Source organism: Anomaloglossus baeobatrachus, chromosome 12, assembly GCF_048569485.1.
Source record: "Anomaloglossus baeobatrachus isolate aAnoBae1 chromosome 12, aAnoBae1.hap1, whole genome shotgun sequence".
In the NCBI taxonomy this organism is placed as follows: domain Eukaryota; kingdom Metazoa; phylum Chordata; class Amphibia; order Anura; family Aromobatidae; genus Anomaloglossus; species Anomaloglossus baeobatrachus.
Genome location: NC_134364.1, coordinates 75,758,314 through 75,783,198, shown reverse-complemented (window position 1 = coordinate 75,783,198; position 24,885 = coordinate 75,758,314). Strand labels below are relative to the sequence as shown.

The window sequence follows — 24,885 nt, the reverse complement described above, 5'->3', positions numbered from 1 at the left end:
CTGCTTGGTTTTCCCGCCTCCAGGACTTCCAGGACTGCGAACTTCTCGGTGGGTGGAGACCAACCGCCTGGCTCCACCCCCTGGTGTGGACATCAGCCCCTGGAGGAGGGAAACAAGGGTTTTGTGTTCTGACCTTGATGTGCCTGCAGGGAATGTGGGGTGTGTTGTGGTGTTGTTCTCTGTGGCCCCTGGCTTGTCCAGGGCGACACACTAACATTTCAGCTTTACATTAATTTGACCTGGAACCAGTGTTACAGCCTCCAAATTATCACAGGAGCCCATTTACGACACCACAAAGCCAAGGTTGCATGTTGCTCGTGCTGTGAGCAGCCCGAGTGGCCTAAACGTGCTACCAAGACCTTTGGTGTCTCAGGACTTGTCTCCCATCAAGCACATATTGGATGTCATTGCTTGGCAATTGCAAAGGGAACTGCCAGCAGTGGATCTTGATGATTTTCCCAAGCGCAGAACATTCCTCACACAGCCATTAATTACCACATTGATAGGAGCCAAGGGGTGTCATTTCTGAGCGTGCCACTTATACTCACAACTGGGGATATTGCAAAAACGTTATTTCCATTTTTCATCATTTTTGCATTTTTGAGTGCTGGAATCACTATGTGCCTCTGACCAGCCTCCTGCATGCCTTAATGGGTATGTTCACTATTTACTGAGGATCATGTTAGTGAATGTGGCAACTGCTGACAAATTGCCAACAGTTTACACTTGTATGTCTATCAATGGCTAATTTGGCTTCTTACCATGGTAAGTCCAGGTTGCATCCCTGCACGAATAGCTTCTGTCTGTGTAGCAGTGAACTGGATGGTATTTCTGGAAACAAAACATATCGCATATGTTACACATCAGTAAAAAGGCAAAAAGCACAAAATGAAGTTACATAAGTTGAAAAAGGCATCTATTCATCTAGCTCATCCTTTCTCCACCAGTTACACATTCTCTATCCATAGATCATTTATAATCCACAATGGTTATTTGCTGTGAGGAAATCATCCAGCCCTGATATAAAAGCTGTTATAGTATCAGCCATTACTACCTCTTGTGGTCAGCATTCCACAGTCTGACTGCTCTAACTGTAAAGAACCCTTTCCTATTTAGATGCCAGAATCACCTTTTCTTCACTCGTAATGAATGGCGGTGAGAATCTGTTGTTATCGAAACCATAAACTGGAATAAAAAAGTCACTATCAGTAGGTGAGCTGTTACCGCTTAGGCTGGTTGTAGGGGTAAGGACCTCGGTTGGGAATAACGTGAGGCTCCACGATTAGTGTTGGTGGCTCATCTTGTAAAGTTCCATCTTCATTGTCTTCTTTTCGTTTTTTCCCTTTCCCTCCACAGACTGGAAAAGTAATCCTGAGAATAAAGAAGTAAGTTACCATAAAATATTGGAACATACAAGGCTCCAACCTTACAACGCCAAGCATTATTCGGTCACTTGTAGGGAAGTGTTACCTAAAAGGGGCTTGGTGCAAGGATGGGTCTTCCACAGTGACCTTCACCTGATACCCTGGAAAACAAGCCTTCAGATGGTCCAGGCTCAGGAAGGTGTCATTGAAATCCAGTGTTGGGATCTGATTAGGCATTTTGGTGTAGTGAGCACTTCCAGGATCGCCATACCCCAATATAATGTCATGAAGCCAGTCCGGCACCACACAGTCGGTGTTCATCAGCTTCCTGATGGTTTCCAGGACGGCCTGCAAAAGAACATTCAGTTTAAACCAGGAAAAAGCAACTAAAAGTCAGAAATCATTGAAACTTAAGACATTGGGGCCATCTCCTCAAGACTGGAGTAGCACAAGCTCATGGTACGCCGGTCTTTACAGGTGTGCACGGCACCAGATTCATTAAGAGTGCACGCCACTTGATGAATTCAGCCTTTAGTACGTGGCATGCTCTGCACCAGAAATGCTACTCCGGTCAAGTCGAGTAGAAAGGGTTGGCAGATTTGATGGAAAAGGCATAGACATGCCCCGGCCTGCCCCAGCTCCTACTCAAATTCACCCATTTAATTGGAGCTAATCTAAAGTGGTGTGTAAACGCCAAGAGTCGCAAAAGTTTTGTGTACCTCTGCTTTACGCAAATTTTTTGTGCACCTCTGTGTTACGCAAATTTTTTATGCACCTCCACGTTAAGCAATTTTGTTTGTGCACCTCCATGTTACACAATTTTTTTTTGTGCACCTCCACGTTACACAATTTTTTTTGTGCATCTCCACTTTATGCAAATTTTTTGTGCACCTCCGCGTTACACAAATTTTTATACACCTCCGCATTACGCAATTTTTTTGTGCACCTCCACGTTACGCAAATATTTTGTGCATCTCCATGTTATGCAAATTTTTTGCGCACCTCCGCTTTACACAGAATTTTGTCAGCATTTTAAAGCTTTTACAATACTATTTTGTTATAAAAGCTTTGACGAATCGCTTTCTTGGACTTTTATCCATGATTTCTGTTTATAAAACAGCAGTGACAGCTATGCTATGATACCATTATTCTTTTGAAATTTTTGACCACAGGATTAACTCTGAATACTGAGATTTTCTTGTCTCAATCCCCAAACTATGTATAGATGTAGCTCTTTCAAAGACAAATCCTGCAATATCTTTACATGACCTTTCTGCTCTTCTGATACTGAGCCATCAGCGCTTGAATTTATACGTAAATGAGGCTGAAGAGCTATGGTAGATCAGAAGTCTATGTCACTCCAGCTCTATTTCCCATTCCGTACTGCGTTCTTCTGCCTGACTAACAACTCCTTTTCCTGAAGACACACATCATAGAGACTGTCGGTCAAGCAGGAAGAGGCATCCCCAGGGATAGAGCTGGAGTAACACAGGCTTCAGATCTACAAAGCCCTTCGGCCTCATTTACATATAAATCAAGCGCTGATTTCTCAGTAATGGAGGAACGGACTGGCCAAGTTAAGGGGTTGTCCACTACTTTTACATTGATGGCCTATCCTTAGGACAGGTCATCCATGTCTGATCGGCCAGGGTCTGACACCCTGTACCCCTATCGAGCATGCTGCTCGCAGTCCCGGTGGTGGCAGCAGGCAGCCAGAAATGCTCAGCTCTGATGTTGCTCTGTCTTCTGATGGTGGCAGCAGCTGGGTACTGCACAACTGCATCCTATTGATCTGAATGGGAGACGGATGTGCAGTACTTGGGCATAGCCACTATCAAAAGACGGAGCAGCACCGGAGCTGAGCATTTTTAGCTGCCTGCTGCCACCACCGGGACTAAGGCCCGTTTCACACGTCAGTGAAAAACACAGACGTTTTTCACTGGCGTGTAAAACACGCACATGTCCCTGCGTGTGCCGACAATCACGGCACACGTGGGTTGTCTAAGTGCAATCCGGGCTCCGTTCTCCGTGGCCCGTGATTGCACTTAGAGATTCACTCACCTGCGCCCGCTCCCGCTGTCCGTGGTGCTGAATCCTCCCGCGGTGCAGCATCCGGCCGGCGGTGACCCCTGCAGGAGCTGCTTCCGGGTCGGCTGTGTCGCGCATAATGAATATGCGCGACAGTAATCAGCCGGCACAGAAGGAGCAGGGAGAACGGGCTGCAGAGGACATCGCTGGACGCCGGGTGAGTTAAAATGTTTATTATTTTAAAAGCACGTTTTTTTTCTGGCACGTGTTTCACGGACCACACCACTGCGTGGTCCGTGGAACATCAGTGATGCCAGAAAAAAAATGGACATGTCTCCGTGCAGCAATCACGCACACGCGGGTACGCTGCACGGAGACACGTGCAGTGTCAAATCACTGATGTGTGAGCAGACCCATTCATTATAATGGGTCTGCGTATGTCAGTGATTCTGGTACGTTTAAAAAAAAGCACAAACGTACCAGAATCACTGACGTGTGAAAGGGGCCTAAGAACGGTGGGGGTGCCACGTGCTGGACCCCGGCCGATTAGACAATGATGACCTATCTTAAGGATAGGCTATCAATGTAAGAGTAGGGGACGACCTCTTCAAGGTATTGTGGGATTTGTCTTTGAAAGAGCTCCATACACACATAAATAGATTTTTGGGGGGAAATGATGCCAACAGCTTGTCTTTAAACTCTGCAGAAACCATAAAACGCAGATATGAACAAAGCCAGCTGTTATTGGTATAGAGGAGGATCACAAACATTACAACTGATATACATACACACACACACACACACACACTCACACACAGTGTGTCCACCCCTATCCTGTCCACCGCCATTAACTTAAGAACGGCGGCAGCTATAGGCATAGAAGTGGTGTCTAGGTATAATAAAGTAGCCATGCGCTACGCAATGAAACCACCTATAGCGCCACCTGGTGGAAAACAACGGAGTTGGCATTTTTATCTCGAAAACGGAACTAGATAGAGAAAAAAAGTGAATTACAAAGTTGCAGGACATCATCAATTCAATACAAATCGACATCTTGCATACAGAAATGCTATGATTAGAACGTGTAAAACTCACAAGGCTGCGGACGTGAAGCGATACCTCATGGAGACCTTCCTACAAGTCATTGGGTATGGTGGCTGTGTGGAGTGGCCTCCATACTCACCTGACCTGACCCCATTGGACTTCTTTCTGTGAGGTCACATCAAACAGCAGGTGTATGCGACCCCTCCACCAACATTGCAGGACCTACGACGACGTATCACAGATGCTTGTGCAAACGTGTCACCCACCATATTGCACAACGTGCAGCAAGATACAGTATGCTGTCCAGAGTCCAGATGTGCATTGCAGCTGACGGGGGCCACTTTGAGCATCAAAGTTAAATGAGCGCCATATGCGTGACCAGCATTCAGTGTTTTGGGGGGTGGTTCATGGGTTTCATATCATAGCATTTCTCTATGAAAGGTGTCAATTCATATTGAATTGATGATGCCCTACAACTTTGAAATTCACTTTTTTCCTCTATCTCGTTCCGTTTTCGAGATAAAAATGCTAACTCTGTTATTTCCACCAGGTGGCGATATAGGTGATTTCATTGCGTAGCGCATGACTACTTTACTATACCTAGACACCACTTCTATGTCTATAGCTGCCGCCGTTGTCAAGTTAATCAAGGTGGACAGGATATGGGTGGACACACATTATATATATATATATTTATATATATATATATATATATATATATATATATATATATATATATATATATACATATATATATATATATATATATATATATATAGTAACAAGGAAGTGTTACAGTTCTTGTCCATCAACAACATTTTCATTTATACTCAGGATAGTTGATAAATATATAATGACTGGTGGTCTGATTAGTAGTCTCCACTGACTAGAATAGTGGAGGATCATCTCATGTATGAATAGAGGGCAAAGTGTGTATGAATAACAATGAGTAATTCTTTGAAAGTGGTTCACGTGTGAATAGACTGCAATCATAAGGAACATAACCATGAATATCTATGGACAAAAAGCAGGATATAAAATTTTCTTCACCCTTACTACATGTGGACAATGTATGGATCACTGGAAAAATGATTGACATTCCTAATATCATAAAACAAAGGTCTAGATCATAAAATATGTGATGATTTACTTCACTGATGAATGTAAGAAGTAAAGAGAACACAAGCTATCTTCATTCTCCATGGTTAATTTTAGGAAAACGAAATTGGAGGACCCTTTAATTGATAGATACATCACTAAAATCATAGTTGAGCTCCTTTAATGCAGTAGGACAGTCAGAATACGGATAACCTAAACTTCCATTTCTATAAGGTATGTGCACATGGTGGTCTTTTAGATGTTTCAGAAAAACACAGGAGACAATTGGAAAGTTCTCCAACCTTCTAATATACTTTGGTTCCGATTCATCATTATCGTAAAAATGGTTCAAATAGTGATATTTTTTTTTTAGTCTTTTCTATTACTTAATAAATAACGTTTTTTTCAGTGTTTTTGGTCAACAGTGTTGGTGTGATTTTCCTTATCCAGACGTTTTAGGCTAATAATTCATCACTTGTGACTTTTTGAAATGTTGCCAAATGTTAGTGCAATTGTGCTCCGATCTCTCGGGAGTGTTAAATCTGCATTGTTTTAATTTTTGCGCACATGAGGAATATTCCATGTTACATTTTATAGGATCATTCAGCAATTTGTTCTTAAAAGGTACATAAAAGGGCAAAAGAACAAAAAACAGCATCTTTAATGTTACAGAAAATTCTTCAACCTGCATGTTCCATTTTGAAGACTTTGGAGCAAAAAAATGGCAACCAGAATCAAAAGACAAATGATGATTAATCAGCGTCTCCGTTCACTTCCGCACCATTTTCAAGATGTCAGTTTTCCGGTGGTACATGAAAAAATGCTTGTTTTCTTTCACAGGCTGCTATGTATAGGAAGGACACATATCACCGTCCAAGTACGTCTATGACACTGTCAAGTTCAGGACAGGAGAGCCGCGTCCAGTCTGTAAATCATGGTCAGTACTCGGACCATGACACACAGATGTGTGAATGCAGCCTTAAGCGAGGCTTTCTGCTGTGCAGTGGGTACAACGCTGTTCTGTCTTTCCAAAAGTAATGTAAAGACTGCTTTACACACAACGACATCGCTAGTGATCTCGTTAGCAATGTGACACGCCAGATTGTAGATACGATTTGCCGAGATCGCACATAGGCCGTCTTTGTAGCGCCGGTCACAAAACGACCTATGTGCGATCTCGGCAAATTGGATCTACGATCTGGCATGTCACATCACTAACGAGATCACTAGCGATGTCGTTGTGTGTAAAGCAGCCTTAAGGCTATGTTCACACGTTGCTTGATGGCTTCTCTTTTCTGCAGCCAAAACCTGATCTCTTGGCAGTAAAAAAAAGCTGCAGCCAAAACCCAAGTTTTCCGGATTCTTATCCTGCTTCTCTCACTACGTTTATGCTACCTTATTTTCAAGATCCTAGCACCAAAACCAGCAACTAACAACACAAGACAAAACCGTAAAGTAACTTAAAAAGCCCACAAGTTATGATTCAGAGCATGCATGTTACTGCTTACAGAGTGCTGCTGTATGCTTTCATTTCTGCATGTAGTGATCATATCAATACTGTATAAATTGAGATGCTTTTTCCCATTTTTTTTCATCACTTGCATATCAGTAACATGTTTATCCATCCTGTGATTTCCATAACGCCACGACTTTCCTTCATGGTGTTGCAATTACAATGTTGGGGAGTGTAATGAGGGTTAAATCAGCCATAAAAAGTCTTATATGATGGAAACATAGGTGCTGGGTAACATACAAGGAGAAGGTATCTTCCCTGCCCTCACATTACTGCGTATCAGCTTCATCTGGCTGTCACATCACATTCTCATGCAGGGAAGATGCTTCTTTAGGTTCTGAAGCCCAGGAGGGCAGCAATCGTGGAGAAGACGAAGCAGCTGTCTTTCTTCAGATCACTCTACAGTAACCTGATTATTTTTTCGAGAACACTTTATAGAGAAACCGACCGCTCATGCACCAGCTCGTGTTAAAATGAGCGCAAATTAGACTGGAATATCAGCACGAGTGTAACCCACATACCAATAGGAAAGAAGCCTAAAACGCAAATTGAGCGTTTATACTACTTTTTTGATAGTGAGATCATTAATTTCTAAATGTAGCAATTCCCATAATTACAACATGTTCCAACATAAGACGACTGCTCATTCTTGACTTCTGGGTGCATTTGAGATGCAAAAAATTGCCAGTGTATATCAGACCCTAGGTAGAAAATATGCTAAATACCATTAGGGTGTTATCACAGAAACCTATGGCAATCACCAGTCACACGGAAGCCTACAACCCTTGTCACTGGACCTCATGTTTGTAGGTCCCTACACTAAATATAAAAATAGCAAAAAAAAGAGGAATAAATATCCTCCAAAAATTAAGTATTAGAGCAAAGATGGGCTGCAGTGTGTACATCACTCAGACCAAAAACTAGTACTCCACCAGGATAAAGCTAAACCCCCACTAAAGTGGAGGCATCACAGGTGCAGGAGGAGCAAATCACACACACACTTCCAAAAAATGGAGGGGGCGATTGCTGGATGATAAAACTGCTTAGCTGTATCCTGGTAGAGTACTAGTTTTTGGCCTGGGCGATGTACAACTGCAGCCTTTCTTTGCTGTAATACTTAATTTTTGGAGGATATTTTCCTCTTTTTGTTGCTATTTTATATTTAGTGTAGGGACCTACAAACATGAGGTCCAGTGATGAGGGTTGTAGGCTTACATTTTATGGCCGTAATACCAACTAAAACCTCATATATATATTTTTTTGTACAGGATGCAGCCAGACCACTTTCTGTTAGGCCTTGCATATTAGGCCCTGTGCGCACTTGCCGGTTTTTGCCCGGATTTCCTGCGGTTTTGCTGCATGTTTCGCTGCATGTTATGTTCATAACATCTCTACAGTGATTCACCAGCAAAACCTATGGGGAAAAAAAATCCTATGACAGCGGATCGCCACGATTTAAGTCCAGGCTTGATCATGGCAGAATCTATGTGACAGCTGACATGATCAACCCGTAAGTAAAGTGAAAAACACACACCGAAAAATCCTTTATTTTAAATAAAACACAAAAAAGCCCCTGGTTCAGCCCTTTATTAACCCCTCCCAAACACACAGCTCCGGCGTAATCCACGTCCTGCGATGCTTGCATCCAGCCGCGACTGACACACAGCGCTGAATGCAGCCTCGCAACGAGACAGCAGAGGTAACCACAGGGCATTTCCCACGGCCGGTGATGTGAACTCACATTGCCGCTCGGGAGAAATGCAGCGTGTGCTCACAGGGACTCTATCTATCTATCCCTCTATCTATCCTTCTTTCTGTCATCTATTCTTCTGTCTATTTATCTGTCTGCTATCTAGCTCAGAAGGAAATTACTTTTTTTTTTTTTTTAATGTGCTTTATTGCATTGAATGCATTAAAGCACATGTACCAACCCGCATGCGGCAAAACCGCGGCAATACTGCGAACAATACCGCGGTAAAACCGTGGTAAACCCCATGCGGTTTGCCGCGGTTTTTTACCGCGGGTGCAGTAATCTTTCAGACCCTGCAAAAGTTTCTTAAGAAAATTCCGTTTTCCAGTGTGTACAGGGCCTTAGAGTTCCTGTCCCTGTATGGTGCACAGATGGAGCACGGCTTGGCAGCCCACCTTATCTAATAGTATGGGCGTCACCTAATAGGCTGTGGGCTTGTGACTGTGCATCTGCATATGTGAACAGCGCTCTATGCAAGCCATCAGTGTGCAGTTTTATCATCCAGCAATCGCCCCCTCCATATTTTAGAAGTGTGTGTGTGATTTGCTCCTCCTGCACCTGTGATGCCTCCATTTAGTGGGGGTTTAGCTGTATCCTGGTAGAGTACTAGTTTTTGGCCTGGGCGATGTACACACTGCAGCCCATCTTTGCTGTAAGTAATACTTAATTTTTGGAGGATATTTATTCCTCTTTTTGTTGCTAGTTTTACATCTAGGTTTTGCTGCAGAATTTCTGCAGCAAAAAGACTGAGCATGTCACTTCTTTTCCGTAGATACCTGTGGTTTTTGCCATAGATAATGGTAAAAAAAAAATCACAGGGATCAACCCAAAGAAAAACTGCAGCAAACCGCAGGAGCGTTATTACCGCGGGTTTTGCCGAAAGTGCGGCATTCTGCCACAGGGTGCAGATATTTCTTAAGAAAACGTTATTTCCCAGTGCGCACATAGCCTTATAGTGTCTTTATTCTAATATATGAGAGAATAAAGGCACCAATTACAAAGTACGCTACTGTTACCAAGCTGTTAGCCAGAAAATGTTTAAGGCTGTGTGCCCACGCTGCCTTTTTTTTTTTCTTGCAAATTTTAAATCAATATGCAAGGGAAACCGCATCTCAGCAAAGTCTATGAGAACCCTGAAGTGCTGTGCACACGTTGCAGATTTTTTCCTTGCAGATTTTAGTGCAGAAAAAAACTGCAACAATCAATTGACATGTCAATTGTTTGTTATTCCTGGTGTTTTCCCTATCACAATGCATAAAAAGAAGGGAATTTTGTTTACTTACCGTAAATTCCTTTTCTTCTAGCTCTAATTGGGAGACCCAGACAATTGGGTGTATAGGCTATGCCTCCGGAGGCCGCACAAAGTACTACACTTAAAAGTGTTAGGCCCCTCCCCTTCTGCCTATACACCCCCCGTGCTCCCACGGGCTGCTCAGTTTTGGTGCAAAAGCAAGAAGGAGGAAAAATAATTATAAACTGGTTTAAAGTAACTTCAATCCGAAGGAAACTCGGAGAACTGAAACCATTCAACATGAACAACATGTGTACACAAAAAAACAGGGGCGGGTGCTGGGTCTCCCAATTAGAGCTAGAAGAAAAGGAATTTACGGTAAGTAAACAAAATTCCCTTCTTCTTTTTCGCTCTATTGGGAGACCCAGACAATTGGGACGTCCAAAAGCAGTCCCTGGGTGGGTAAAATAATACCTCGTAAGAGAGCCGTAAAACGGCCCTTTCCTACAGGTGGGCAACCGCCGCCTGAAGGACTCGTCTACCTAGGCTGGCATCCGCCGCAGCATAGGTATGCACCTGATAGTGCTTCGTGAAAGTGTGCAGGCTCGACCAGGTAGCCGCCTGACACACCTGTTGAGCCGCAGCCTGGTGCCTCAAAGCCCAGGACGCTCCCACGGCTCTGGTAGAATGGGCCTTCAGCCCTGAGGGAACCGGAAGCCCAGCCGAACGGTAAGCTTCGATAATTGGCTCCTTGATCCACCGAGCCAGGGTTGATTTGGAAGCCTGTGACCCTTTACGCTGGCCAGCGACAAGGACAAAGAGTGCATCCGAGCGGCGCAGGGGCGCCGTACGAGAAATGTAGAGTCTGAGTGCTCTCACCAGATCTAACAAGTGCAAATCCTTTTCACATTGGTGAACTGGATGAGGATAAAAAGAGGGTAAGGAAATATCCTGATTGAGATGAAAGGGGGATACCACCTTAGGGAGAAATTCCGGAACCGGACGTAGAACCACCTTGTCCTGGTGAAAAACCAGAAAAGGGGCTTTGCACGACAACGCTGCTAGCTCAGACACTCTCCGAAGAGAAGTGACTGCTACTAGAAAAACCACTTTCTGCGAAAGTCGTGAGAGGGAGATATCTCTCATTGGCTCGAATGGTGGTTTCTGAAGAACCATCAGCACCCTGTTTAGATCCCAGGGTTCTAACGGCCGCTTGTAAGGTGGAACGATGTGACAAACTCCCTGCAGGAACGTGCGTACCTGTGGAAGTCTAGCTAGGCGCTTCTGGAAAAACACAGAGAGCGCTGAAACTTGTCCCTTAAGGGAACCGAGCGACAAACCCTTTTCCAGTCCAGATTGAAGGAAGGACAGAAAAGTAGGTAATGCAAATGGCCAGGGAGAAAAACCCTGAGCAGAGCACCACGACAGGAAAATTTTCCACGTCCTGTGATAAATCTTGGCGGACGTTGGTTTCCTAGCCTGTCTCATAGTGGCAATGACTTCTTGAGATAACCCTGAAGACGCTAGGATCCAGGACTCAATGGCCACACAGTCAGGTTGAGGGCCGCAGAATTCAGATGGAAAAACGGCCCTTGAGACAGCAAGTCTGGTCGGTCTGGTAGTGCCCACGGTTGGCCGACCGTGAGATGCCACAGATCCGGGTACCACGACCTCCTCGGCCAGTCTGGAGCGACGAGGATGGCGCGGCGGCAGTCGGCCCTGATCTTGCGTAACACTCTGGGCAACAGTGCCAGCGGAGGAAACACATAAGGGAGCTGAAACTGCGACCAATCCTGAACTAAGGCGTCTGCCGCCAGAGCTCTGGGATCTTGAGACCGTGCCATGAACGTTGGTACCTTGTTGTTGTGCCGGGACGCCATGAGGTCGACGTCCGGCACCCCCCAGCGGCAACAGATCTCCTGAAACACGTCCGGGTGAAGGGACCATTCCCCTGCGTCCATGCCCTGGCGACTGAGATAATCTGCTTCCCAGTTTTCCACGCCTGGGATGTGAACTGCGGATATGGTGGAGGCCGTGGCTTCCACTCACATCAAAATCCGCCGGACTTCCTGGAAGGCTTGTCGACTGCGTGTGCCGCCTTGGTGGTTGATGTATGCCACCGCTGTGGAATTGTCCGACTGAATTCGGATCTGCTTGCCTTCCAGCCACTGCTGGAACGCTTTCAGGGCAAGATACACTGCCCGAATTTCCAGAACATTGATCTGAAGCGAGGACTCTTGCCGGGACCACGTACCCTGAGTCCTGTGGTGGAGAAAAACCGCTCCCCACCCTGACAGACTTGCGTCCGTCGTGACTACTTCCCAGGATGGGGGTAGGAAGGATTTCCCCTTCGATAATGAAGTGGGAAGAAGCCACCACCGAAGGGAAGCTTTGGTCGCCTGAGAGAGGGAGACGGTCCTGTCGAGGGACGTCGGTTTCCTGTCCCATTTGCGTAGGATGTCCCATTGAAGAGGACGCAGGTGAAACTGCGCGAAAGGGACTGCTTCCATTGCTGCCACCATCTTCCCCAGGAAGTGCATGAGGCGCCTCAAGGGGTGTGACTGGCCTTGAAGGAGAGATTGTACCCCTGTCTGTAGTGACCGCTGCTTGATCAGCGGAAGCTTCACTATCGCTGAGAGGGTATGAAACTCCATGCCAAGGTATGTGAGCGATTGGGCCGGTGTCAGATTTGACTTTGGAAAATTGATGATCCACCCGAAACTCTGGAGAGTCTCCAGGGTAGCGTCGAGGCTGTGTTGGCATGCCTCTTGAGAGGGTGCCTTGATCAACAGATCGTCCAAGTACGGGATCACCGAGTGACCCTGAGAATGGAGGACCGCTACTACAGTAGCCATAACCTTGGTGAAAACCCGTGGGGCTGTTGCCAGGCCGAATGGCAGTGCCACGAACTGCAGGTGTTCGTTTCCTATGGCGAAGCGCAAGAAGCGCTGGTGCTCTGGGGCAATCGGAACGTGGAGATAAGCATCTTTGATATCGATCGATGCAAGGAAATCTCCTTGGGACATTGAGGCGATGACGGAGCGAAGGGATTCCATCCGGAACCGTCTGGTCTTTACGTGTTTGTTGAGAAGTTTCAGGTCTAGGACAGGACGGAAAGACCCGTCCTTCTTTGGGACCACAAACAAGTTGGAGTAAAAACCGTGGCCCTGTTGATGAAGAGGAACAGGGACCACCACTCCTTCTGCCTTCAGAGTGCCCAGCGCCTGCAGAAGAGCCTCGGCTCTCTCGGGAGGCGGAGAAGACCTGAAGAATCGAGTCGGGGGACGAGAGATGAACTCTATCTTGTAACCGTGAGACAGAATGTCTCTCACCCAGCGGTCTTTTATTTGTGGCAGCCAGGCGTCGCAAAAGCGGGAGAGCCTGCCACCGACCGAGGATGCTACTAGAGGAGGTCGAAAGTCATGAGGAAGCCGCCTTGTTAGCGGTGCCTCCAATGTTCTTTTTAGGACGTGACTTAGACCGCCATGCATCAGAGTTCCTTTGTTTTTTCTGAGACCTTTTGGACGAGGAGAATTGGGACCTGCCCGCGCCCCGAAAGGACCGAAACCTCGCCTGCCCTCTCCTCTGTTGGGGAATGTTCTGTTTGGGCTGGGGTAAAGATGTATCCTTTCCCTTGGATTGTTTGATGATTTCATCCAGACGCTCGCCAAACAGCCTGTCGCCAGAAATTGGCAAACTGGTTAAGCGCTTTTTTGGAAGCAGATTCTGCCTTCCATTCCCGTAGCCACAAGGCCCTGCGGAGTACCACCGAATTGGCGGTCGCCACCGCCGTACGGCTCACAGAGTCCAGGACAGCATTAATAGCGTAAGACGCAATTGCCGAGGTCTGGGTGGTAATGGATGCCACTTGTGGCGCGGCCGTGCAAGTGGCTGCTTCAATTTGCGCTTGACCTGCTGAGATAGCTTGCAGCGCCCATACGGCTGCGAATGCTGGGGCAAAAGAAGCTCCGATAGCTTCATAGATGGATTTCAACCAGAGCTCCATCTGCCTGTCAGTGGCATCTTTGAGCGAGGCCCCATCTTCCACTGCAAGTATGGATCTAGCCGCCAGTCTGGAGATTGGAGGATCCACTTTGGGACATTGAGTCCAACCTTTAACCACGTCCGGGGGGAAGAAGGGAATTTTGTTACTTACCGTAAATTCCTTTTCTTCTAGCTCTTATTGGGAGACCCAGACGATTGGGGTATAGCTACTGCCCTCTGGAGGCCACACAAAGCACTACATTAAAAGTGCAAGGCCCCTCCCCCTCTGGCTATACCCCCCCGTGGTATCACGGGTTCTCCAGTTTTAGTGCCAAAGCAAGAAGGAGGAAGCCAATAACTGGTTTAAACAAATTAACTCCGAATAACATCGGAGAACTGAAAAACCGTTCAACATGAACAACATGTGTACCCGCAAACAACAAAAAAACATCCCGAAGGACAACAGGGCGGGTGCTGGGTCTCCCAATAAGAGCTAGAAGAAAAGGAATTTACGGTAAGTAACAAAATTCCCTTCTTCTTCAGCGCTCTATTGGGAGACCCAGACGATTGGGACGTCCAAAAGCTGTCCCTGGGTGGGTAAATAAATACCTCATGTTAGAGCTGCAAAACAGCCCTCCCCTACGGGGGTGTCACTGCCGCCTGCAGGACTCTTCTACCTAAGCTGGCATCCGCCGAAGCATAGGTATGCACCTGATAATGCTTGGTGAAAGTGTGCAGACTGGACCAGGTAGCTGCCTGGCACACCTGTTGAGCCGAAGCCTGGTGACGTAATGCCCAGGACGCACCCACGGCTCTGGTGGAGTGGGCTTTTAGCCCCGAAGGAACCGGAAGCCCCGCAGAACGGTAGGCCTCTAGAATTGGTTCTTTGATCCATCGAGCCAGGGTGGCTTTAGAAGCCTGCAACCCCTTGCGCGGACCAGCGACAAGGACGAAAAGTGCATCGGCACGGCGTATGGGCGCCGTGCGGGAAATGTAGATTCTGAGTGCTCTCACCAGATCTAGCAAACGTAAGGCCTTTTCATACCGGTGAACCGGATGAGGGCAAAAAGAAGGCAAGGAAATATCCTGATTAAGATGAAAAGAGGATACGACCTTAGGGAGAAACTCCGGAATGGGGCGCAGCACAACCTTGTCCTGGTGGAACACCAGGAAGGGAGCCTTAGATGACAGAGCTGCCAGCTCAGACACTCGCCGAAGCGATGTGATTGCAACAAGAAACGCCACTTTCTGCGACAGCCGAGAAAAGGAAACTTCCTTCAGAGGCTCGAAGGGCGGCTTCTGGAGAGCAACTAGTACCCTGTTCAGATCCCATGGATCTAACGGTCGCTTGTACGGGGGCACAATATGACAGACCCCCTGCAAGAACGTGCGCACCTTAGGAAGACGTGCTAGACGCTTCTGAAAAAACACGGATAGTGCCGAAACTTGCCCTTTAAGGGAACTGAGCGACAAGCCCTTTTCCAACCCCGATTGCAGGAAGGAAAGAAACTTGGGCAATGCAAATGGCCAGGGAGACACTCCCTGAGCAGAGCACCAGGACAAGAAAATCTTCCACGTTCTGTGGTAGATCTTAGCCGAATTCGACTTTCTAGCTTGTCTCATTGTGGCAATGACTCCCTGAGATAATCCAGCAGATGCTAGGATCCAGGACTCAATGGCCACACAGTCAGGTTCAGGGCCGCAGAATTCTGATGGAAAAACGGCCCTTGGGACAGTAAGTCTGGTCGGTCTGGCAGTGACCACGGTCGACCGATCGTGAGATGCCACAGATCCGGATACCACGACCTCCTCGGCCAGTCTGGAGCGACGAGTATGACGCGGCTGCACTCGGATCTGATCTTGCGTAGCACTCTGGGCAAGAGCGCCAGAGGCGGAAACACGTATGGGAGCTGAAACTGCGACCAATCTTGAACCAAGGCGTCTGCCGCCAGAGCTCTTTGATCGCGCGACCTCGCCATGAATGCCGGGACCTTGTTGTTGTGCCGGGATGCCATTAGGTCGACGTCCGGCACTCCCCAGCGGCGACAGATTTCCTGAAACACGTCCGGGTGAAGGGACCATTCCCCTGCGTCCATGCCCTGGCGACTGAGGAAGTCTGCTTCCCAGTTTTCCACGCCTGGGATGTGAACCGCGGATATGGTGGATGCTCTGTCCTCCACCCACATTAGAATGCGCCGGACTTCTTGGAAGGCTTGCCGACTGCGCGTCCCTCCTTGGTGGTTGATGTATGCCACCGCTGTGGAGTTGTCCGATTGGATTCGGATCTGCTTTCCTTCCAGCCACTGTTGGAAGGCCAGTAGAGCAAGATACACTGCTCTGATCTCCAGAATATTGATCTGAAGGGTGGACTCCTGCGGAGTCCACGTCCCCTGAGCCCTGTGGTGGAGAAATACTGCTCCCCACCCTGACAGACTCGCATCTGTCGTGACTACTGCCCAGGATGGGGGCAGGAAGGATCTTCCCTGAGACAATGATGTGGGAAGGAGCCACCATTGTAGAGAGTCTTTGGCCGTCTGGGAAAGCGAGACTTTCCTGTCCAGGGACGTTGACTTCCCGTCCCATTGGCGGAGAATGTCCCATTGAAGTGGGCGCAGATGAAACTGCGCAAAGGGAACTGCTTCCATGGCTGCCACCATCTTCCCTAGGAAATGCATGAGGCGCCGCAAGGGATGCAACTGGCCCTGCAGGAGAGATTGCACCCCTGTCTGTAGTGACCGCTGCTTGTCCAGCGGAAGCTTCACTATCGCTGCTAGAGTATGAAACTCCATGCCAAGATACGTTAGTGACTGAGTCGGTGATAGGATCGACTTTGGAAAGTTGATGATCCATCCGAAAGACTGTAGAGTCTCCAGCGTAGCATTCAGACTGAGTTGGCATGCCTCCTGAGAGGGAGCTTTGACCAATAAGTCGTCTAGGTAAGGAATCACCGAGTGACCCTGAGAGTGCAAGACTGCTACCACCGCCGCCATGACCTTGGTGAAGACCCGTGGGGCTGTCGCCAGACCAAATGGAAGAGCTACGAACTGAAAATGGTCGTCTCCTATCACAAAACGTAGAAAACGTTGATGTTCTGTAGCAATTGGCACGTGGAGATAAGCATCCTTGATGTCTATTGAGGCAAGGAAGTCTCCTCTGGACATTGAGGCAATGACAGAGCGGAGGGTTTCCATCCGGAACCTCCTGGCGTGCACATGTTTGTTGAGCCGTTTTAGGTCCAGAACAGGACGGAACGAGCCGTCCTTTTTTGGAACCACAAAGAGATTGGAGTAAAACCCTTGCCCTTGTTCCTGAGGAGGGACTGGGATAACCACTCCTTCCGCTTTTAGGGAATCCACCGCCTGCAGCAGAGCATCTGCTCGATCTGGCCGTGGGGAGGTTCTGAAGAACCGAGCTGGAGGACGAGAATTGAACTCGATTCTGTACCCGCGAGACAAAATGTCCGTCACCCACCGGTCTTTGACCTGTGACATCCAAATGCCGGAAAAGCGGGAGAGCCTGCCCCCGACCGGCGATGCGGAGGGGGGGGGCTGGAAGTCATGAGGTAGCCGCTTTGGAAGCGGTACCTCCATTTGCTTTCTTGGGGCGTGTGTGAGTCCGCCACGAATCTGAGTTTCTTTGCGTCCTCTGAGTCCCTTTGGACGAGGTAAATGGTGTCTTGCCCGAACCTCGAAAGGACTGAAACCTCTGCTGCCACTTTTTCTGCTGAGGTTTGGGTGTTCTGGGTTGTGGTAAAGAGGAGTCTTTACCCTTGGACTGTTTAATGATGTCAGCCAATGGCTCGCCAAACAGTCTCTCTCTAGACAAAGGCAAACTGGTTAAACATTTTTTGGAACCAGCATCTGCTTTCCAGTCCTTTAACCACAAGGCTCTGCGCAAAACAACCGAATTGGCGGACGCCATTGAGGTGCGACTGGTAGATTCTAGGACCGCATTGATAGCGTAAGACGCAAACGCCGACATCTGCGTGGTAAGGTGCGCCACTTGCGGCACTGCTGGATGCATGATAGCATCCACTTTTGCTAAGCCAGCTGAAATAGCCTGGAGTGCCCATACGGCTGCGAATGCCGGAGCAAACGACGCGCCTATAGCTTCATAGACAGATTTTAACCAAAGGTCCATCTGTCTGTCATTGGCATCTTTAAGTGAAGCGCCATCCTCCACTGCAACTATGGATCTAGCTGCAAGTTTGGAAATCGGGGGGTCTACCTTTGGACACTGTGTCCAGCGCTTGACCACCTCAGGGGGGAAAGGGAAACGCGTATCTTTAGATCGTTTAGAGAAACGCCTTTCTGGGTGAGCGTCGTGCTTCTGGATTGATTCTCTGAAGTCAGAGTGATCTAACAAAGCACTCAGTTTACGCTTGGGATAAAGGAAACGAAACTTTTCCTGCTCCGCAGCCGCCTCTTCTGCTGAAGGGGCTGGGGGAGAAATATCCAACAGCCTATTGATGGCTGAGATAAGGTCGTCTACCATGGCATCCCCATCCGGGGTATCCAGGTTGAGAGGGGTTCCAGGAGTGGATTCCTGATCACTCTCATCAGACACATCACAGGGAGACTGATTGCGCTGAGACCCTGAGCAGTGTGAAGACGTCGAGGGTCTTTCCCAGCGAGCTCGCTTAGGGTGGCTGGGACCATCATCTGAGTCATAATCCTCGGCCTGTGAAGCCGGGGACCCCCCTGTGGGCTGGATACATTCCAAGTAAGGGGGACCTGAGGACAGAGGCCTCACCGTGCCCAGAGACTGAGCCCCATGCATAGATTGCAAGGTCTCAAGGATTTTTGCCATAGATACAGACATATTATCTGCAAAAACTGCAAAGTCCGTCCCTGTCACCGGGGCAGAACTTACAAGCGTCTCAGCCTGGGTCGCCACCTCTCCTGACTCCAGCTGGCGAAGCAGCACCGGGTCAGAGCATTGCACACAATGGGGGTCATCAGAGCCTGCTGGTAGATTAGCCCCACATGCAGCACACGCAGTATACACAGCCCTTTTTGCCTTGGCCGCCTTGCGTTTTGAGGATGACATGTTGCTGCTTCCACAGAGCGATCTGGGATATGCAGCCAGAAGCGCACCTCACAGTGCAAGAAATACAATATCTATATAACTGTATCCAGTACACTGATACACAGTGAGGCACTAGAGGGACCAGCACAGAAAAATCGCTTACCGCCCGCTTAAAAAGCGGGTGTGTGGTCGCCAGATAGCCCCTAGTCCAGGTCTCCCAGAGCCTTGCGTCCTTCCTCCAGCCAGGCATGCATGTAATGGCTGCCGGCGTCTCGAGAGAGGAAGGGGGGCGGGCCCTGGGCGTTCCTGGCCAAGAGCGGGAAGCCTGCTTCCCTCTGTGCATAGTGTGAGGGCTGGAGCATGTAAATCAGGCTCCAGCCCTCGTCGCTGCTTGCGAACAGCGTCTCTCCCCTACCCTGAATGACAGGGTGGGGGCGGGAACGAAACGGAGCTGCCGGCGTCCTAGGCCCAAAAAGCCGGGGACTAAAGTTATAACCGCCGCCGCCGTAAAAGCGCGGACGGCGGATCCCCGGCGCACCACAAGTCACAGCAGCGCCGCCCGGTCCAGAGGGGGTCGGCGCTGCGTTCCCAAACACAAACAATCCCCCAGTAATCTGTAGGGACACCAACTCCACGTTGCGGTCCCCGGCGCACTATAACACCCAGCCAGCCCGGAGTGTGTCTGTGCCTGCCGGGGACACAGAGTACCTGTAAGATGCAGGGCCCTGTCCCTGATCGTACTCCTGCTCCGAATCCATCAGGTTCTAATGGGTCTGTGGATGGAGCCCGGCATCAGAGCTGAGAGGCCGGCAGGATCCCACTTCCACAGAGCCCTACAAGGGGATGTGGAAGGAAAACAGCATGTCAGGCTCCAGCCCTGTACCAGCAATAGGTACCTCAACCTTACAACACCATCCAGGGGTGAGAAGGGAGCATGCTGGGGACACTATATGTGTCCTCTTTTCTTCCATCCGAAACAGTCAGCAGCTACTGCTGACTAAAATCTGTGGAGCTATGCATGGAATGTCTGACCTCCTTCGCACACAAAGCTAAAACTGGAGAACCCGTGATACCACGGGGGGGTATAGCCAGAGGGGGAGGGGCCTTGCACTTTTAATGTAGTGCTTTGTGTGGCCTCCAGAGGGCAGTAGCTATACCCCAATCGTCTGGGTCTCCCAATAGAGCGCTGAAGAAAGGATAACGTGTATCCTTAAGGCGCTTAGAAAAACGCTTATCTGGACAAGCATGGTGATTCTGGATTGCCTCTCTGAAATCAGAGTGGTCTAGAAACATACTCTGTGTCCGCTTGGGAAACCTGAAACGAAATTTCTCCTGCTGAGAAGCTGACTCCTCCGCCGGAGGGGCTGAGGGAGAAATATCCAGCAACTGATGGATGGACGCAATAAGATCGTTTACTATGGCGTCCCCGTCTGGAGTATTAAGATTGAGAGCGCTCTCAGGATCAGAATCCTGATCAGCTGTCTCCGCATCATCAACCAAGGATTCCCCCCGCTGAGACCCTAAACAATATGATGTCGAGGGAAATTCTAAGCGAGCCCGCTTAGTCAATCTGGGGCTGGGGTCTAAGTCAGAACCCTCAGACTGGGATGTAGGAAATACCCCGGGAGGACATTGTTGGTCCAACTGAGGGGGGCCCGGGAACAACGATTCAACAGGGTCCCGTTGCTGAGATACCGGCCTGGACTGCAAGGCTTCTAGTATCTTAGCCATAGTCTCAGAGAGTTTAGCAAACTCAGTCCCCGTCACCTGGACAGTGTCAACAGGTGTCTCCCCCTGGGCCCCTCTTAGCATAGGCTCCGGCTGAAGAAGTGGCACAGGGGTCGAACACTGCACACAATGAGGGTCAGTGGAACCTGCCGGTAGTGGGGTCTTACAAGCGGCGCAGGCAGCATAATAAGCCTGTGTTTTGGCACCCCTGCCTTTTGTGGGCGCCATGCTATAGTTTTCCTTGAGTTACACAAAAGGGTATATAGCCAGAATGCACTGTGCTCATACAGTGTAAAGTATATATGATACACAAATAATGTACCAATACACTACAGCACCATGGGGCTAGCACCAACAGGTGCTGCTTACCAGCCGCCTAAAGCGGTTGTGAGGCCACCAGAGACCGTGTCTGGGTCTCCCAGGACTTGTCCCTCTTCTGCAGCGTCGGTGGAGCTGACAGGAATGGCTGCGGCGTCCTGACGAGATGAGGGAGCTGTGGGCGTGGCCGAGAAAGAGCGCGAACTGGTGCTCACACCGTGCACAGTGAGGGGGGTGGAGTATGTAAATCATACTCCAGCCCTCAGAGCTGCTCGCTCCGTGCAGCGTCCCGCCCTTCCCCCTGCCTGTCAGGGCTGAGGGCGGGAGAAAAGTAAACTAGGCCGCAAGGAAGCCGGGGACTCTAGTAATAAACGCGGCCGCCGTAAAAGCGCGGCCGGCGTGAAAGTCCCCGGCGAACTACAAGTCCCAGCCGCGCCGCAGTGTCCCATGGCAGCGGCGGTTAGTGCGGTAGCCCTTACATATAAACACACTCAGCGACGCTGAGTGTGTAATGGCACATATAGACCCGGTCAGCGCCGCGGTCCCCGGTGCACTAGCACACCCAGCAAAGCTGAGGTGATGCCGTGCGCGGTCCCCACAGGGATACAGAGTACCTCCAAGATGCAGGGCCATGTCCCTGAACGATACTCGGCTCCTATCCATCAGGCTCCACAGGAGTTGTGGATGGAGCACGGTCTCAGTGCCTGGAGACCGGTAAGATCCCACTTCACCCAGAGCCCAGAGGGGGATGGGGAAGGAAAGCAGCATGTGGGCTCCAGCCTCCGTACCCGCAATGGATACCTCAACCTTAACAACACCGCCGACAAGAGTGGGGTGAGAAGGGAGCATGCTGGGGGCCCTATATGGGCCCACTTTTCTTCCATCCGACATAGTCAGCAGCTGCTGCTGACCAATCTGTGGAGCTGTGCTGTGCGTGTCTGACCTCCTTCGCACAAAGCAAAAACTGAGCAGCCCGTGGGAGCACGGGGGGTGTATAGGCAGAAGGGGAGGGGCCTAACACTTTTAAGTGTAGTACTTTGTGCGGCCTCCGGAGGCATAGCCTATACACCCAATTGTCTGGGTCTCCCAATAGAGCGAAAAAGAAAAAAGGAATCGAAAAATGCAAAAACGTGGCAAAAAAAAAAACAGCGTTTTTCAGTAGTTTTAGGTTTCAGACGATCCGCACCTGAATCTGCATCGTGGGAACATACGGTACCCTAATGGGCGCAAAATCCGCACAGAAAACGGAGTGAAGCAAACTTTACAAGAAAGAATGTTGTTGTTTTTTTTTGCTGTGGATTTAAAGAGTACATCTACCATTTACGTTCTGATGACAACCTTTGAAGAAAGAAGCATTGTTATGTTATAAAATATAAAGAGCTGGTGAGGGATAGTGATCGGGGGGCCGGACCTCCTCTTCTGTGTTCAATGTCCCCATCCAATACTGGAACTCAGTTTGGGGCGGGAGGTGGGGGGGGACGCTAGTGAGCAGCCCTAGGGCTTCATGTTGTTGCCAAAAAAAAAAATCTACTTTCTTGTAAACCATGTGTTTTTTTTTTCTTTAGCAGCACGGCTACTGTCTGACACTACTTAGCATCGTGTACTGCACAGTCATCGAATCAATAAAAGAAGACAGCTCCGCGCATGAAGAGAACATTACAGAACACATGCCATTAATCGATCAAAGTCCTGCTAAGTGGAGCGGGCATCTCTGCTTATGCATCTGTTCTGGGGAGTGGGGCATGATACACAAGGTTTAGTGTAAGGTTACAGAAAAACAAAAGGAGGTGTATCCAGGAGGGGAGTACAAGAGAGTACCGGGAAGGGGCTGCTGTATGTATTTACACTGTGGAGGCGAGTGCTGGAACTAAGAATATAGAGAGAAGGGATGAGAGAACCAGAACGGTAACGTTTGGGGTTCGTAATGGACATCTGGTATCAGGGAACTCGAAATCAAGACTTTTAAAAAAAAAAAAAAAGTCTGTGTCCAAGTTTGAATACTATTGGCATGCTAATAAGGTTTGTTGAAAGGCTGCAGCAGAGCCAATCAACAAGCTTTTCGGAATGGAGAAGATGCCTGTACGCTGCTGTGAACAAGAAAGAAAAAAAAATGACGTGGGGTCCCCCACTTTCTTCATAATCAGCACAGTAAAGCAGTCAACCCTCAGCTGTCTGCTTTACCTTGTTTGGATGTCAAAAATACAGAGGATCCCAAGCTGTTTTTTTTTTTTTTATTTATCTGGACCACCACTGTTCCTGTAAATGCCATTTTTTTATTACAATTTGAACTGAGGATACGGCAACTTGAAAATCTTCTTATAGCCTTCTACTGATTCGTGGGCCTCCACTATTTTCATTTTCAGAGTGCTAGGCAGCTGCATAGAACAACCCATGGCTGCTGTTTTTTTGCACAAGCATAGAGGAGGCATCACCTGTCCTTTCCTAACGATGATCATAAACGTCACCGCTTAGTACAGTGATGAGCGGTGATGTTCCTAACATCACTGTTGATCAGAGTCACAGGGTCTTGCGGGGCACAGCATGAGCCGAGAATAGCTGCTTCTCATCAAAGTCTATGTAGCCTAAAACTGATGCTCCATAGCCTTTGATTGATGTAATCGAGGAACGTCGGGGAAAGCGATGAACTATGTTGGAGCTGGAAATTTTGCTTTCTAATAAGCTGATGAAAGATGGACAGTATAAAAACCCTGTCATGGCCAGCCCAATCTCCAGACCTGAACCCCACTGAAAACCTCTGGAATGTAATCAAGAGGAAGATAGATAGTCACAAGCCATCAAACAAAGAACTGCTTACATTTTTGCACCAGGAGTGGCATAAGGTCACCCAAAAGCAGTGTGAAAGACTGGTGGAAAGCATGCCAAGACGCATGAAAGCTGGGATTAAAAATCATGGTTATTCCACTAAATAATGATTTCTGAACTCTTCCTGAGGTAAAACATTATTATTGTTGGTTCTAAATGATGATGAACTTGTTTTCTTTGCATTATTGGAGGTCTGAAAGCACTGTGCATTGTTTTGTTATTTCGACCATTTCTCAATTTCAGAAAATAAATACAGATTTTATAGCTTGGAAATTTGGAGACGTCGTCAGTAGTTTATAGAATAAAGGAACAATTTACATTTTAATGAAAAATATACCGATAAAGAGAAAAATCAGAAAACTGACCATTTTGAAGTGGTCTCTTAATTTTTTACAGGGCTGTGTGTGTGTGTGTGTGTGTGTGTGTGTATATATATATACATACATATACATACACACACACACATATATATTTATATACACACACACATTTTATATATATATATATACATACATATATACATATACATATGTGTGTGTATATATATATATATATATATATATATATATATATTTTTATTTTTTTTTTGGTAAAACCAGGGAAAGAGTTGGAAGTGTTTTTTCAAATCAAATAAACTTTTTGTGTATGTTTTTTTTTACTTATTGAGTTAGTAATGGGGGGTGTCTGATAGACACATCCCCATTACTAACACCATGGATTGATGTCAGCTGACAACACCAGCTGCATCCATGCGATCACGAAGAGCTGGGCGAAGTGCCAGAATTGGAGCATCTAATGTGGTGTGCCACTTTTGGGGCGGCTGCGAGCTGCTATTTTTAGGCTAGAAAGGACCAAATAGCCATGGACCTTCCCAGCTTGATAATATCAGCCCCCAGTAGTCTGCATTACCTTGGCTAGTTTTCAAAAATAGAGAGGACCTCACATCATATTTTACAATTATTTATTAGGTTAAACC

General features: G+C 48.0%; 1 protein-coding gene across 1 annotated transcript in view; it reads right to left on the bottom strand.

The window, feature by feature from the left end:
- AQR (aquarius intron-binding spliceosomal factor) overlaps nt 1–24,885 on the bottom strand; it is a 245,522-nt gene that overhangs the window by 92,834 nt on the left and 127,803 nt on the right. Inside the window, exons 20-22 of the mRNA XM_075330613.1 lie at nt 1,471–1,712; nt 1,225–1,371; nt 762–831 (exon numbers count right to left, since the gene is read on the bottom strand). Coding sequence (XP_075186728.1) covers nt 762–831; nt 1,225–1,371; nt 1,471–1,712 — 459 coding nt within the window. The remainder of the gene's footprint in view (nt 1–761; nt 832–1,224; nt 1,372–1,470; nt 1,713–24,885) is intronic.